Genomic DNA, 17,018 nt, shown 5'->3' on the forward strand with positions numbered 1-17,018 from the left:
GGTCCGTTCAAGTAAGATGAGGCAAATCAGTTTCCACCTTTCTTTTCATGATCACACAAAGTAGGTCAGGATTCTCTTAAAACTCTGGAATATGCTCCTGAACTCAAGCACATGTGTTGTCTGCCACTCCCCACGGCTGTTCCAGTTCATCATCCCAACATTCTCACTCACCTTCTGTTCTTGGATCTGTGCTTTCACCACTTTATACTCGGCAGATGGAGGTTTCTGATTGGCTATGAGCTCCTCAGTGTCTGCCAACCAGCTGAGCAACGGCTCCAAGGCATCTTGAAACTTCCCACAATGCAACAAAGCCTCCTGCAGTTGTGCAATCCTTTGTGCGACCTGTATCACAGACGCAGAGGCTCGTTATGAGAAAAGAGAGCTTTTTAAATGACAACTGCCCCCCCCCCCAACTCTGGATTACAAATGTTAAATTTGTGTTTGCCTTCAGGTTGCAGGGAAACCTCAGGTTGAGATGTGCCTTTTCCAAGCCCTCCATCCCCAGGGCACTAGGTACCCCCTGGCCACTCGCCTTTTTGTTCAGTGTGTTCCATCGAGCGTTGATCTCTTCCATGTCATGTTCCAAACCCTGCACGTCACAGTTTTTTCCGGCACTCTGAATCAACCCCTGGCCGAGTCCATTCACCTGCTGTAGCTTCATTTGAAGGGGATCCACCTGCTCTTTCTGAAACATCTAGATAATTGCAAGCCAAAGATTTAATCTAAAGGCAGCAATCAGACCCTCTCCATCACACAATGACTGATCATTCTTGGGAGATTTATGATTTAACAAAGGAGGAGCAGGAAAAAAAAGAGAGAGAAAACAAGCCATTTGTACAGGGAACTATCAAGGAAACATGTGGTTTCATATTTCAATACATCCTCCTATGGACAAGTAATTACAGAGAGTTATGGCACTACTTAGGTCTTTTAGTCAATGATTCGTGGTTGGTTGGTTGGTTTCTGCTTGCTTAATTTTTAATGCAAAAAGCCATAGAGAGTAGAGAAGCATCAGCCTCAAGATATCATAAAAGTGTGATGTATATCAATCCTACAAGGGAAGGATAATACCGAATGACCAGTATTTAAGATTAAAAATACCTTGGGGAACAGCTTTAGCTGACCACTGATACATGCAGTGCTCTTCTTTGACTAGGACTATAACTCAATTAGCCAAAACATTATTAATGTTGTGAAAAACGCCAACCCCATAGTTTAATCCCCCTGTGGTCATTTAATTCTATTCTGGTCCAGGGCCATAGACCACACACTGCTAATAATCTTGGAGCAATATTCCTGAGATTGCAAAGGGAAATGAGCCCGTAATACTGGGGAATGTCCTCACCAACTTCAGACACATACTCTGAGATGCAGATATACATAAAACATTCTTAAATATGTATATCCATGTTCATCATTGAACAATGGAATTTTAAAACAATGTGAAGGAGTGTAACAAACAATGCATGTTTCTTTCTACTGCAGTTAATAAACTCCATTATGACTTAGGAATTATTTGTCTTTTTATCTATTTATCTATTTATTTATTTATTTGACAGAGAGACATTGCGAGAGAGGGAACACAAGCAGAGGGAGTGGGAGAGGGAGAAGCAGGCTTCCCGTGGAGCAGGGAGCCCATTGTGGGGCTCAATCCCAGGACCCGGGGATCATGACCTGAGCTGAAGGCAGTCGCTTAACCACTGAGCCACCCAGGTGCCCCTAAACATTTCTAAAAGGAAACAGAGTCAAAAGAAAATGATACTTTGACACTCTAATGGTATTAAGGAAAAGAATGAAATAGATAATTGTCTCGAAGATACTTCTCTCGATTATCAGAGGATAAAATCAGCCACATTCCACACATTTTATAGACCCAATCTGGATCTACTGCCATTCTTTTTTCTTCCATAAAATTTTCCTTCAGTTTCAGTGAGACAGGTGAATCAATTAAAGCCAAAGAATGACAGAAAATGGAAGAGAACAAAAATGTAAAAGAAAAATATAAGCTTGGGTTAAGATTAATTTTGGCCTATATGAGACTACAGATTACACTTGGATTAGGAAACTGATTCTTGAAAGAATGGGCTATGGCTGGGTAAGTGAGTCACCAGGGAGGAAAAGCCCCGGGGAACACTAAAGAAGGAAGGCTACAAAGGTAATTACCAGTGGGCTTCATTTTATACTATAATTTGATTACACCATATTTTGTTAGGCAACACTACAAGGCGGTTCAGCTAAAAATGACTGTTACCCCAACAACATGATTCCCGGAAAAAGCAAGTGCTATGATTCCATTTTCTACTAAAGATGTTTTCAACGCAGGAAAATCAAAACAGAGGGGGGAAAAACCAACTCCAACGTTATCAGTTGCTCGGGTGCAACAAAATGGTGGTGGTGGTAGGTGTGGGGGTTGGAAAAGCAAAGAAAGAAAACCGAAGGTGAGGAGGGAAGACGTCAAGTTCACACTGAAGAGCCCCCTTTTATCCAGTAAGCAAATCTTGTCTCATACTTGACATTTAAATTCCTTAAATTAAATTTAACTAAAAATTCAGTTCTTCAACCACATTAGCCACACTTCATGTGGTCAACAGCCGTATGCAGCTACGTGCCTACTGTACTGGGCAGGATAGACCGAGAATCTCTCCATCTCGGCAAGAAACTCTATTGGATAGTGACATACATGACACAGAAAAGTAAAATAATATTTAAATAACTTAATCATCTCTTTCATATAACAGAGCAAATTAATTCTTTTAAAAAATTTGCATTTACTTTGTCCATGAACATTTCCTATAGAAGCATTAGAGATTCCTTCGTTTCTCAACCTCCACTCCATGGATTAAGTTGACAGGGAATGGGTATTTGTCTCAACTTTTTTCCAGAAGTTTGAAAATCTAGGATAGTACTTCTAAATAAATACTATCTAAATATTTATTTTGAACACAAGTGAACAGAATGTTATAGAAAGTACATTTGAAAACACTTGCTCCCTTCTCTCAACTCCCAAATAAAGCTGTTCTGCAAAATCAGTGCTTTTGGATGCATTAAAATTCCTACTCCTCAGTTTTCAATGGGGCTGTGCCATATTATTAACCAACCAGAGCTGGCAGACGTTTCCCAGTGCAGAACACTAGTAAAATTACTGCAAGGGTGTAAGATGCAACTGGGACATAAAACAGAAAATTTCCCAAAGAACTTCTTAAAATACTTTTATCTTTGATAATACCACATTCTCCCAGTTTTCATCCCTGATCCATTTTTTTTTTTTTTAATCTCCTTTGCTCTCTTCCTCCTCCCTTCTAGACCTCCAAATGTTCATCTTTGGGGGTGGGGATCAGGGGAGGATGTCAGTCCTAGGTTCTCTTCTTGGCAATTCTATCTATTCCCATGGCTTTAAATATTAATCATGATGCTTATGGTATGTATGTGTGTGTACATGTGTGTGTGTGTGTGTATCCGTACATCCCAAAATGAATCATGGGTACTTCAAAACCCTAACCATTCCAAAACTGAACAGTATCTCCTCCTTTCCTCTTCCCCCAAATCTGTTCTTCCCTAAATCAACAATTTACTACTGCCCCCATCCACTCAGTTGTACAAACTAGAAGCCAACCTTGATAACTCCCTTTCCTTCTCCCTCCCTCCCTACATAAAAGTCATTATCAGGTCTTGTTGATTCTACCTCCAATACATATCTTGAATCTAAACAACTGTCTTCAAATCCACTGACATCTCTCTAGTCCAAGCCACCGAAGACAACTGCAGTAAACTAGCAGGCCTCTCTCTTCTCTGTCCTTGATCCCCTATAATGCACTTCACACACTGAAGTCAGTGTGATTTTTTTGTTTTGTTTTTTTTTGCAAACCAGTGTGTTCTCTATTTCATGCCAATCATCCTAAGACAAACTAATAAATTAGAAGACAAAATAAACCTCAGATTTATAAACTCCAGCCAATGCTGAGAATGTTTACTGTCTGTGTTGACTGGTTTTCTCTATCGTTAGGCTGAGAGTAATGTTTTAAAAATGTAAAATGTAAAAATGTCCCCCTGCTTGTGTTCCTGCTCTCGCTATCTCTCTGTCAAATAAATAAAATCTTTAAAAAAAAAAAAAAAAGTAAATGAAATCTTCTCACTCCCCTACTTAAAATCTTTATTTCCCCCCCCTTTTTTAAAGATTTTATTTATTTATTTGACAGAGACAGACATAGAGACAGAGGGGAACACAAGCAGAGGGAGTGGGAGAGGGAGAAGCAGGCTCTCCATGGAGCAGGGAGCCCGATGCGGGGCTCGATCCCAGGACCCTGGGATCATGACCTGAGCCGAAGGCAGACGCTTAACGACTGAGCCACCCAGGCGCCCCTTCCCCCCCCTCCCGCCCTTAAAAATCTTTCAATAGCTTCTCATGGCTTTTAAAGTATAGATCCTTTTGAAAACTTCTTAGTCCCCGCATTATGTGGCCTCTTCCTACCTTTCCTGATTTACTTCAGGGCTCTCCTCCAGAATCTTGCTCACAGTGGGCTAGCCATTTGGCCTTCTTTGAGTCCTAATACCCCAAGCTCTTCCCAGCTTCCATTTCCTTTGCCTGGAGTATTCTTCCCTCTGACTCTCTGCTTAAGTAACTTTTTTTTTTTAAAGATTTTATTTATTTGAGAGAGAGAGAACACACGAGAGGGGATAGGGTCAGAGGGCAAAGCAGACTCCCTGCCGAGCAGGGAGCCCGATGCGGGACTCGATCCAGGGACTCCAGGATCATGATCTGAGCCGAAGGCAGTCGCTTAACCAACTGAGCCACTCAGGCACCCTGCTTAAGTAACTTCTATCAACCTTCAGGTTTTAGTTTTAAAATCCTTTCCCTGACACAGTTATATAAATACCCATTATTTGTTATAGCCTTTATTTTTTATTCAAAAAATTTGTTGTGATTTGCAACTATATATTTGTGTCTTTTTTTTTTAAGTTTATTTTCTTTTTTTTAGTAATCTCTACACCCAATGTGGGGCTCAAACCCATGATCTTCTGGGGCACCTAAGTGGCACAGCCAGTTGGGCATCTGACTCTTGGTTTTGGCTCAGGTCGTGATCTCATGGTCGTGGGATCGAGCCCTGTGTGGGGCTCCACACTCAGCATGGAGTGTGCCTGGATTCTCTCTCCTTCTGAAATAAAGAAATCTTAGGCGGGGAAAAAAATCACATGCTCTCCTGACTGAGCGAGCCAGGTGCTCCTGTATTTGTGTCCTTTTTGCTTAATATCTGCCTCTACTAATATAGTGTAAGTTCCACATGGGCAAGGACTATGCCAATCCTATTCACTGCAGGAGCCCCAATACCTGGCACAGAGTAGGTATGCAATAAATATTTTTCCAGTGAATGAATGAATACTTGTATAAAAATGGAATCAGGCAAGGCAAACAAATTTAGGAAGGTTCTGCCGATCAGCTAAGTATTCAAACACTGAGCTAAGATTGTAGGGCTCTCCAATTTTTGCTTTAAAAGACTTTCTTGTAAATTTTGAATTTTATAGAACCCCTAATTTTATACAAAAGATTTTTTGCCTTCCATTGAAATAAGACTGAGAAAGTCTGCAAAAGAGGGTTTAAATAACCACAGATTGCTCTCAGTGGGCGTAGGATCCCACTAAAGGGATAGCAAACAAGTTCTAGCATTTTGGTTCTTCTACCAATCACTCGTTAATACTATTAGAAAATTTATATCAGGGCACCTGGGTGGCTCATTTGGTTAAGCAGCTGCCTTCAGCTGGGGTCATGATCCCAGGGTCCTGGGATGGAGCCCGTGTCCCTAGTGTTGGGCTTCCCTGCTCAGCTTCTCCCTCTGCCCACCCCCACCCCTCATGAGCTCCTGAGCATGCACACACTCTCTCAAATAAATAAAATCTTAAAGAGAAAATTTGTATCTATTTTAATTATGTATACATGTGTGCATTTGTATATACCCAAAGACACACAAAATCTAAATCACATTTTGGGTATGGTCCCTTGCTGAGTTCTAAGTGTTTATGTAGTAAAATGACAGGTTCAGTTGCCTCTAGGAACCCTTTGTGAAGAAATGAAATCCATACAGCTCTCATCTTGGAAAAACTTTTTCTCTCAATAATATTTCACCAGTTTAGCAAAATCTGTACAGTCATGTTACCTCTATAATGATATCTGTTTTGTTTCAGTGAATATTTTCAAAATAGCCTCTCTACATTCTTATCGGTTAACATCCTGGCTGGGGCAATGGCTTAGACTTCTTCTTTTGTACACAAATGCAGACATTAGCTTACCTGCAGATATTCCATAAAGTGACCACACTTCAAAGATGACAGACAACCTTGCAACCCACCACTGCCTTCTCCTGTCATTTTATCAGGCAGTATTTCATAAAATGATTACCCCCTGTAGCGGGAGGGATCCTCAGAAATTATCTAGCCCCATTTACTAATTTTGTAGGTGAGGAAACAGATCTGAGACTGATATTAAGGACTCCTCTGAACTTTTCCTTTATGCAGATTTGATCAGCTCCTTACAAATTTAATTCCTGTATTTCACTGACTATTGCTGCAGGCTTTATACTAAAAAAATTCTGTATAATCAAGAATGCCTGTGACTTCTGGGATCCCGGTGTCACTCCCAAATTCAGTAAAACTCAGAAAATGGAATCATTCCATCAATCTGAAAGGTGATGCATTATAGCCTCATGGGATGCTACATTACAAAATATTTGGTTAAGCCCAAGGTGACACCACCACCACTCAGCTAAACAGGAGGACCTGTAGCAAAGTTGGCAGCTTGTGACCTGCAATCAAAATGACTTTTCGTTGCTGATAGCTGCAGGTTTAATTGGTGCTTTAGCCAACAAGGCTGCCCAGAAAGGCTCTGCCATGGGGTGGATGTGAGAACCCATCTCTCTGTAGCAACCACGGATATTCAGGAGACTGACGTTCACTCCATCAGTCAACAGTGAATGCCTACTACAAGGAAGGCACTGTTATGGGCCTTGGGGATGGTATAAAATAAAAATCACCTCTGTACTCAGTAATCCCCAATTGTATTAGATAGATGAAACTTCTACCTCCTTCATTCCCTACCACTGACCAAATGACACTGGGGCAGTGAACTGTAGAAAGCAGCCAATCTTAAGTGTTTTGACTAGAAGTGCTCAAGGATGTGAACACTGTTCCCATCAGTTTCCTAACACATTCCATTCTCTAACATTAAGAATCTCAGAACCTTGGAGCTAAGAGAGAGGCAGGAGGACATTTAATCCAATTCCCTTACTTAATGGATTAGGAAACAAGAGGTCCAAGAAAAAAAGAGTGACTTGCTTCAGGACACAAAGTTTAATGAGATGGCTAAAATATCTCTTTTCGTAAACATTGTTATACCTTATTCTGGCTTTAAGAAACACACATTTGTATTAAAAAGCTGTTATTCGCTTTCACCCAACCTGTTCTGGTGAATTCTTTCAACTAACCAACAGCTCTGTGGAAGAGAAAGGGGGAGGATATTGACAGTGACTGAAATCTTATACACTTGGTGTTTTCCATGGGTTATCTCATTATCCTCACAGGATTCTGCCTTCATAAATGAGCAAACTGGAGATTCAGGACATCTAACTTGCCAAGTGCTAAAAAGTATCCCAGTTCTCTGACTGAAGCCCACACTCCAGCTCCAACCTCACTTCTGACATCACTGATTAAAAAACAGCCTCTTGATTTAGGACAGAACATGCTCACTGCCATTTTCAAAAGAGGAATCACCTTCCCTGCTAATAATCTTTTCCAAAATGTTAAACCAACAACTGTTTACATCCTTGTTTTCCTTGGGCTTGGCTTATCACTGAAAAAAACAAAACAGAGTACGAATTATAAAGTTTTTCACCAAATGAAAAACATATTCTCGTCATAAATGCAATAGAAAGACCAGAAAAGCCCAGTGCCCCAAGAGAACCAAAGTAAGGACTATGTCCTTTCTAATCACTGCTAACTCAGAGAACTTGCAAATCTCACTTTACTCCCCAGATCCTTTCCCAACGAAATGAGCAACAATTACCTCATTTGAATTTAATCCATCAGTTGCAGCCAGAGGCACTTTCCCATGCAGCACCGTGCCAGTTACCTCTTTTATTCCAAATCCTGGGGAATCAAGGTCCTCCTTGATCCACATTCTAGCAGGGGAAGCCTCCTTTAAAACAGAAGTTTCTTCTTCTGAGATAGGCACTGAATCAGTGTGGGCAGTATCTCCCAGGAAGGGTACACCAGCAGGGAACACTTCCTCCATGGCAGGCACTGCAGAAGCTGGGGTGACAGGCTCCTCTGGGGTGGGCACTCTAACAGCTGGGGCTGCAGGCTCCTCCGGGGTGGGCGCTCTAACAGCTGGGGTGACAGGCTCCTCCGGAGTGGGCGCTCTATCAGCGGGGGTGACAGGCTCCTCCGGGGTGGGCACTCTAACAGCTGGGGCTGCAGGCTCCTCCGGGGTGGGCGCTCTAACAGCTGGGGTGACAGGCTCCTCCGGGGTGGGCGCTCTATCAGCTGGGGCGACAGGCTCCTCCGGGGTGGGCGCTCTATCAGCTGGGGTGACAGGCTCCTCTGGGGTGGGCGCTCTATCAGCAGGGGCTGCAGGCTCCTCCTGGGTGGGCACTCTAACAGCTGGGGTGACGGGCTCCTCCCGGGTGGGCACTCTAACAGCTGGGGTGACGGGCTCCTCCAGGGTGGGCACTCTATCAGCTGGGGTGACGGGCTCCTCCGGGGTGGGCACTCTATCAGCTGGGGTGACGGGCTCCTCCGGGGTGGGCACTCTATCAGCTGGGGTGATGGGCTCCTCCGGGATGGGCGCTCTAACAGCTGGGGTGATAGGCTCCTCCGGGATGGGTGCTCTATCAGCTGGGGCTGCAGGCTCCTCCGGGGTGGGTGCTCTAACAGCTGGGGCGACAGGCTCCTCCGGAGTGGGCGCTCTAACAGCTGGGTCTGCAGGTTCTTCCGGGGTGGGCGCTCTATCAGCTGGGGTGACAGGCTCCTCCGGGGTGGGCGCTCTAACAGCTGGAGCGACAGGCTCCTCCGGGGTGGGCGCTCTAACAGCTGGAGCGACAGGCTCCTCCGGGGTGGGCGCTCTAACAGCTGGAGCGACAGGCTCCTCCGGGGTGGGCGCTCTAACAGCTGGAGCGGCAGGCTCCTCCGGGGTGGGCGCTCTATCAGCTGGAGCTGCAGGCTCCTCCGGGGTGGGCGCTCTATCAGCTGGAGCGACAGGCTCCTCCGGGGTGGGCGCTCTAACAGCTGGAGCGACAGGCTCCTCCGGGGTGGGCGCTCTATCAGCTGGAGCGACAGGCTCCTCTGGGGTGGGCGCTCTATCAGCTGGGGTGACAGGCTCCTCTGGGGTGGGTGCTCTAACAGGTGGGGCTGCAGGCTCCTCCGGGGTGGGCACTGTAGCAGCTGGGGTGACAGATCCCTCTGGGATGTCATCCTTTGTGGTGGGCTCTGCAACAGCTGGTGCATCCTTCTCCATGATGGTCGCTGTAGGAGCTGGAGCAGTCCCTTCAGAAGCAGGCACTGCAACAGCTGGGGCAGCAGCCAGCATATCCTTCTCTACAGTGACCACTGAAGCAACTGGGACACGTGCCTCTATGGTGGCCACCGAAGCAACTGGTACGTCTTCCCCCGGGAAAGGCACTGCAGCAGCCACAGCAGCTCCCTCTGGGGCAGGCGCCACAGCATCCAGGACACCCTCCTCTGGGCCGAGCACTGCAGCCCCTGGGGTAGGCTTCTGTGGGATGGGTATCCATCCCTCCAAAATGGGCTCAGCACTACTAGCCCTGGTAACTTGTTCCTCCAGAAAGATACTCAGCAATGATTCTGAATCTCTCATTTCTGTCTCCCCGCCCTCCGATGATGCCACGTTCAGCTCGGGCTTTGTATCATTTACAGCTTCCACTCCATCTCCGCTCTGTCTCAGTCCACCAACCAGCAGGGGCAGATTCAGAGTATCTGACTCTGCGGACTTCCTCTGGAGATCCTGGAAGATCTGCTCTGGGAAGGCTCTGTGAACATACGCTGGGGCTTGATCCTCCAAAAGCCTGGCTTCATAACCCAGCTCTTGCCCCTCCCCACCCTCATCACAAACTTTCTCCTTGGACAATTCACAAGGATCCACGTTTCCCAAGGAAGTCAGACTGCTATTTTCTCCATTAATAGCTCCTTTCTCACTTTCCAAATGAATCTCATCTGTTAGTAAATGTGAATCACATGAGAACACCTCTACTTCAGGTCCTGAGGTAACATCTGTTAGTTCATAGCTAAAAGCACGACTGAGGGGGACCCTCTCAACACACTCTTCAACATTCCCCTCAGGGTGACTGCAGTCTACCTGGGACAAACTGCCATTTTCTTTGGCCAGCTCAGCTACAAAGCCTGATAAGTCGTCTTCCTGGGAAGCCCTGTGATCAGAGTTGGGCAGTCCTCCTGGGTCAAGCTTTCCCAGTGACTCCAGATCAGCTGGGTGTCTGAAATTAAATTCCCCTACAGTCTCGGGGCTAGAAGGCACTTTTTCACGCTCCTCCTCACTAATAGTGGAAGTGTCTCTCCTGGTATCAGAGCAGACAATAAGTTCCATAGCATTAGGCACCTGAGAAGAATCCAGGGCATTAAAATAGTCACAATCCAATCCAGTATCAGAGTCTTTTACCCTTACATTTAAAAGGCCCATGCGTTCCTCTTCTAAGGCAGCCCCTGGAAAATGACTAATTACAAGTGCATTTTCTGCATCCTGGGATGGGGCCAGCCCTTCAGAAGAGGCTTGATTCTCTAGCTCAGCTAGAGGAGTTACTCCTTCTTCACATAAACACTCCTTTTCAAGTTCAAGAAACATCTGCACTGAATCTGTGTCAGAGAGCTGCTCTGAATCAAGAGGACCAACAGTACATTCTAAGTCGGAAACAAGACCCTCCAGCCCCTGAGCAGTTCTGTTTGTCAGCTCCCCTACAGCACTCTCACCTGTGAGAACACAACTGTAATCCAGAGGTGTATCCTCGAGAACAGAAGCCAAATGGTTCTTAGCTGACTGTAGGTCATCAGAGCAACAAATCTGACCAAGAGCTAGGTGGTCAACAGTTCTCAAGACAGCAGCTGAGCAATCGGTCCCATCCTCTGCCACTGCTAAAGTGTTTGCTTGTTCTCGTCCTTCAAAAATATCTGCCAGGCTGTTCTTTTTCTCATCTGCCGTTAGAAAAATCTTTCCTCTCTCTGACAGTTTCTCTCCCTCCCACTCCTCCTCAGCTTCCATCATGATCCATCGCTCATCCTCCTCAAACTTTAGCTCAGACTCTGTTTTCTCTCTCAGGCTGGGAGTTATGAGAATATGCAATTCTGGATCCAATAGCTCTTCACTCAGGCAAGGGGAGAGAGGAGGCAGTTCCACAGTGCAGGCTGTGTCCCCAAGGGGGTGCTGCTTCTCGCTGAAGCCTCCCTTAGCCAAACTTTTCATGGCTCTGGGCCAGGTTGCACTTGAGAATCTGTGTTCCTGCATTACATCTGTGCTACCACTTGCAGCTGCAGCTTCTGATTCTAGAGGCTGGAATTCATGGGGAGAGCGCTCCCTGTGCGGCTGCAATCTGAAGTCTTGGCACTCCCCGCTTAAATTTTTCACATCCTGCACTTCTGGAGTATCTATGGATTTGGACACATGTTCCAGAGTCACTGATTCTGACTGAGGTTCCCTGTGGTCCAAATGACCAGAACTTTCTGTTAATGCAGCACTGGATTCCTTCTTCTCTTGCAAGGAAGGATTTGAAGCCCCAGCTTCTGAAACCTCACTGAGAGAAGCTTCTATCCTTTCTGCAAATTCTGGGAAATTGGGTGGCATGAAGGACTTCCATGATCTCCTGTTAACATTATCTTTGCGTTCTGCATTTGGTCGCCTTCTGGGTGGCACGGGTGCTGACTTCTGCACATCGCTGCTTAACTTTAGTGCATCAAATATTATCCTCTCATCCAGCTTTTTGCCTTCTGGGGCTCTAGATTCAAAAACATTAGATGCTGCTCCTAACGTACCATTGCTGGATATAGTACCTCCTTCCATCTTTTCCATGGTGCTTTTTGATGTCTGATTAAGCTTTGACCCCTGGTCAATTTGTTCATTTATCCTCATTGTATCATATATAGATCGCTGTGGAACATAACAATCCTCTATATAGCCATCTTCTTCCTCTCCTTTCCCCAGGCAGGTGGGGTTCTGCCTTAAACAGTCTGGCCTGCTGAGTGGCTTACCCATACTTTTTCAATCAAGATGAAACATCAACCTTTTAAAAGTTTTTCACCGGTTACCCAAAAATGCATTCTGCATAAGTTAAAAATCCTTTTACATGTTCACAACTGGGGACCACCAATTGGATCTGCCTTCCAGAAAGGCCTGCAAGTCCAACTCTGAAACCATTCTGGGAGAAGCTCTAAAAGAAACAGCTTTTTCCTCACAGGCTAACAGCCTCATAGTTGCAGACAGTTAAGTGGTATAATTTAGTCAACAAACAAAATAATTCCTTGTATGGCTTCTTTTGTGTGTCTTTTAAGAGCACTGCTGTTTCTAATTCAGTCAGTAAAAAACAACAAAAAAAACCCCATCTGATACTGACAAGTCTTTTCCAGAATCTAGTTCCACTCACTTCTCACCCAGAGTTGGAAGAAGCTTTATACCAATTGTGTCCTTTAATAACAATGGCACAGCCTCCCCAGTCTTCAAGAATGGCCCAAGCTCCTAAGAATTCCTTTCATTTTATCCTCAGTTCCAGTCCTGGAGAGTCCAGCTGGTCTGAATTAGCCCTTCGTCCTCCCTAGTTCGGGTGTTTGCATTTGAACTGCGCTGGTCGGCGGATATTCCTGCAACTTTAAACACAGGAAGTCCTTCATTCGGGGCCAGCTTGGGGCTTCCTGTCTCCAAAACATCATGGCATTGTTGTGGCTCCCAGAACAGCTCTGCGCTGTGGCCGCAAAACAAGGCGAGTGGAGCCCGGCGCCGGGCCTTTGAGAGGCCGGCAGGCTGCAGCAGCGGCCGAGGGCCGGTGCAAGGGCTCGCTCAGCGCGGCCCACTCCCCCGCGCCGTGCCGCGCGCCCCGAGGGCCAGGGATGCCTCACCGCAGGCTGGCAGGTGGCTCCGGGCTGCGCCGGCCTCCAGTCCCGCGCTCAGGAAGTTAGTTTGTCCCTCCGGCAGCTGAGTCCCGCGTGCTGTGGGCGCCGCCTCCCCCGCCGCCGCCAGTCCCCGGTCCGCAGCCGCCGCGCCGTGGGCTGCATGTCAAGCAGCCGCCTCTATTCTCCGCCACCGCCGGCCCCGCGGCCCCGCCGTCCTCCCCGCCCGCAGCTGTCACGGTCCCGGCATGCAAACTTCTGGCTGGGAACAAAAGGCTCCGCTCGGGCCGGGCGGGGGCGAGCCCTCCTCCCTCGCACAGAGCGGCCCGCTCACCCGCCGCTCGCTGCAAGTGCTGGGCTGGCGGGCGGCTCTCCTCCCCCTTCCCCGCGCCGCCCCGCCCCGCCCGGGCAGCCCCCCCTGGAAGCCCGGGAGCGCGACGCGGAGAGCCAAGGGGAGGAGGGCGGAGGCGGAGCCGTGGCGGGGGCAGGGAAAAGGAGCGACCCGAGCCGAGAGGAAGGGGGCGGCGGAGAGGATTGGAGGCCGAGGCGGAGGGGGCGGCGCTTCCGCGCGGTTCGGGGCCAGGAAGCCGGAGCTCCAGCCGCTCGGCTCACAGAGCCCACGCCCACCGCGCCCCAGGGCCCGAGGGAGAGCCCCGCCCCCAGAGAGGGCGAGAGGAGGGGGGCGGTACCCGCGCGAGGCTCGGCCGCGCCGCGCAAATCCCCTGACAAAGGAAAGCCCCGCCCTCTTCCCTCTGGCCCGACCCCCTGCCACCGCCCCCGCACCCCCCCAGCCAGCGTCCCGACCCGCCGGGCTCCGAGCCCAGCCCAAGGGCGAGCGAACCCAGAGGGGCGCCCCCGCCTCCCCACAGCCAGCGGGTTCTGGCAGGGGCCGCTCGGGGCCCCATCTGCCGGCGGGGTCGCGTCGGTTGCCGCGGGCTGCAAGCATGGCTCTCGGCTCCAGCTCCACTGTCCTAGTCCCTCCAATGTCACCTTTAGCGCGCCCCTGCCGGGCCCAAGAACACTAGCCTTAAACCCGGCACTTTCCGGTGTCCGAAGGCATTCTGTTACGCCCAGAGGCCAAGTTATTGGATGAACTCTAGGCACCTTCTCTCTTTCCCTTCTCCAGTACATCAGGTCTCGGTCCATCCTCCCACCAGAACTGCTGGGCCCGCAGACTTGAGAGGTGGCAATGACTGAGGAAGGGGGGCGGGGCGGTGGAGACGCAAGCAGCAGAGACCCACGCCCTAACACCTGGGCTCCTTTATTGCTGCGCACATCCAAGGAAACCTGAGCCTCCCTGGAGCCAGCTCAAAAGCATGCGTCTGTATTTCAAGTCTCAAAACGGAAAATACGAGAGAGAAAAGTGGCCAACAATCCGGGCCACAGTTTTTGGCTTTTAGAAAAGCCATCTAATCACCTGGTGACTTATTTAACCCAGGGAAGTTCAAAGGGCAACCCAGGAAACTGTCCAACAGAGACAGCTGCATTTCTGAAGGGGTGCAATACTCTGCTACCTTTGTGATGGTCATTTTCTGATTTTATGAAGGAAAAGCAACAAAGTCTATTAAAATTTCTGAATCTCTTTTGAACCATGTGGTCAATATAGATGGTTAAACTTTGTAAAAGTTATTTCTATCCTTTACACAGTGAGTGAAGCCAATAGTTGGCACATGGAGATCTGGCAGTGAACCCCCAAGCTGAGCCTTAGGCTTAACTTAGAGAGCCAAAGAGGTCCTTGGCAAAAATGAGGTGTGGGCTGAAGCCTTTGGTCAGAATTCAGCAACTAAAGGGGTGCCTGCCTGGCTCAGTCGGTAGAGCATGTATGCCACTCTTGATCTCGGGGTCATGAGTTCTTGAAGAATTAAGAAACTCAAAAAAGACCGTTTACTGGCAAAATGTGTTACACTTCATTTCTCACTTCAAAAGAGACTGCTGATCAATTCTGCCCTCTCAAATCCAAAGGACTATCTCCCCATCTGTAAACTGAAGGGGAAGGGGATAGACTAGATTGTGCCTTGATAGCCTTTCTAACTTTTTCTTTAGTTCTAAAAGTTTTAAAGAAGCCATACCAGAATCCTGAGTCTTCCTGGTCCTATACTACAAGATATTAGAAACCTTGTCCCCTGAGGAACAAACAGTAGAAAGAACCAAGAATTCTTGACCTAGAGAAGGTTCCAGGCAATGTGATCAACGTGAAGTATCTGAAGGGCTGGAATGTGGGAGGAAGGAGGCTTGTTCTGGATGTCTCTTTAAGCTGGCACACTAAGATCCAAGGGCAGATTTGGAACCAACAAAAAGCTTTTTCATAGCTATTCAAAGAATAGAGTGTCCCCTAAAGTGATGACTTTCCTGACCCTGGAGGTGTTTGAGCAGAAATTCATGCAATCATTTGGCAAGGATTTGGGGAAACAAATCCTCAATCAGTTTGTTCAGGATGAATTTTAAGGTGCCTTCTAACTCTGACACACTGTGATCCTAAGGTACGATCAGCTTACAGATCTGATACTTAACATTTCAGGGAATCTGGGTCTTAATTTTCCTTTAATTATTCAGTACAACTGGAAAAACCCAGGGAAGGCAAGATCAATTTCACTAGCAAGTCTCCCTGGCCAAATACACTCACTTAAGTGTTCAGATATCATAACAGACTGTTTAGTGTGCCAGGCCCCTCTGGTTGGAAGAATCTGAGGAATTCTGGCTCTTGACTAGGGTGGGTGGTTATTCCATTATAAAGAATGATCTTGATGTGGAATCACAAACTTCATGGCCAGAAATTCCTTTCCTGTTTCCTCACCAAGTCAGGTGCCAACTAATTCAGTCTTCTTAATCCCTCCCCACACCTATCTATCTACCTTATTCTCACTACTCTGGCCAAATGCTCCATATTGTAATATAAATAAGGAGGGCATTTTAACAACTATGAAGTTCAAATTCGAAGTATTTATTGGCTTAAGTTACACTCTCTCACTAAAGTGTTAAGAGACTATTATATCGAAATCTCCCCAAAATTCAAACACAGTCTTATAGAAAGGATTACATAAAGTTGCCCAATTCTCTCTCCCACCACAAAAAAAGAAGCCAGAGAGTGCTATCTGAGTGCACTGCTCCTTTTTTATCATCAGTATGTGTTTAGGAAGAAATCAGGAAAGGAAGCACAGGCTCTTTCCTCCATGTCTTTTTTTTTTTTTTTTTTAATGTGTTCATGAGTTTCTCTTTAGTTTTGGTATGTGGAACTCTGCCAATGCCATCTCAGTGACTGAAATAAATACCTGATATAGCTTTCAGCCTCTTGTTACCCTGATAGCTCCAACAAAAAAAGCATCTGTTCATTTCACATGCCGTGTGTAAACTTTTTAAAAGACAAGTACAGGGAGCTCCAGAGAACCTCTTTGGATGCTTCCCCCACTCCTATAGCCACCAATATAAGTGCTGAAGCCAAATTTCAAATTAGTTTCCAGTTAGTTGATTACAGAGTTCAAAGAATTCTCTACTTATATTGAAATTCCTAAGAACGAAATTTGGTGTCAGATTTTCTTTCAGTGAACTTATTAGAAAGAACAATCCTGGCCCTTCCTGCTTTCTTCTTAATTAAAGACAGCTGGGTGGAGTCTCCTCACACCCTAACACAGCTCCCTCTCCAAGTTTTGAACCCAACATTTTGCCTTTGCTCCAATCTTAAACCACCAGCCCCATTAGGACAATCTGGAGACCCAGATCCACACTTCCCCAGATTCTTTAATGCCTTTTCATGCACCTCTGTCTTGGAGGATTAGTTCTGATTAGAGGGGGATACAGAAGACTGGTTACATCTTGCACATTTTAAATCTACAAAATGCCTTTCATCTTAGGCTCGCTAGACTTTACAAGCATTTATTTAGTGGCAAGTGGAAACTCCACAGTATTAGTCTGTA

The 17,018-nt window shown here is 46.9% G+C and overlaps 1 protein-coding gene across 21 annotated transcripts in view; it reads right to left on the minus strand.

The window, feature by feature from the left end:
* Window positions 1–17,018, minus strand: part of MACF1 (microtubule actin crosslinking factor 1) — a 339,058-nt gene that overhangs the window by 53,942 nt on the left and 268,098 nt on the right. For 20 of the 21 annotated variants that reach the window (XM_054512972.2, XM_054512971.2, XM_054512970.2 and 17 more), the window contains 2 exons: window positions 533–694; window positions 172–342 (listed from right to left, as the gene is read on the minus strand). In XM_054512972.2, coding sequence (XP_054368947.2) covers window positions 172–342; window positions 533–694 — 333 coding nt within the window. Of the gene's footprint in view, window positions 1–171; window positions 343–532; window positions 695–8,050; window positions 13,461–17,018 lie in introns of those variants that run through there. The other variant, XM_054512974.2, reaches the window with a different exon arrangement.

This window comes from Mirounga angustirostris, unplaced genomic scaffold, assembly GCF_029215605.1.
Source record: "Mirounga angustirostris isolate CCGP_5_RB_7025 unplaced genomic scaffold, mMirAng1.0.hap1 SCAF_4, whole genome shotgun sequence".
In the NCBI taxonomy this organism is placed as follows: Eukaryota; Metazoa; Chordata; class Mammalia; order Carnivora; family Phocidae; genus Mirounga; species Mirounga angustirostris.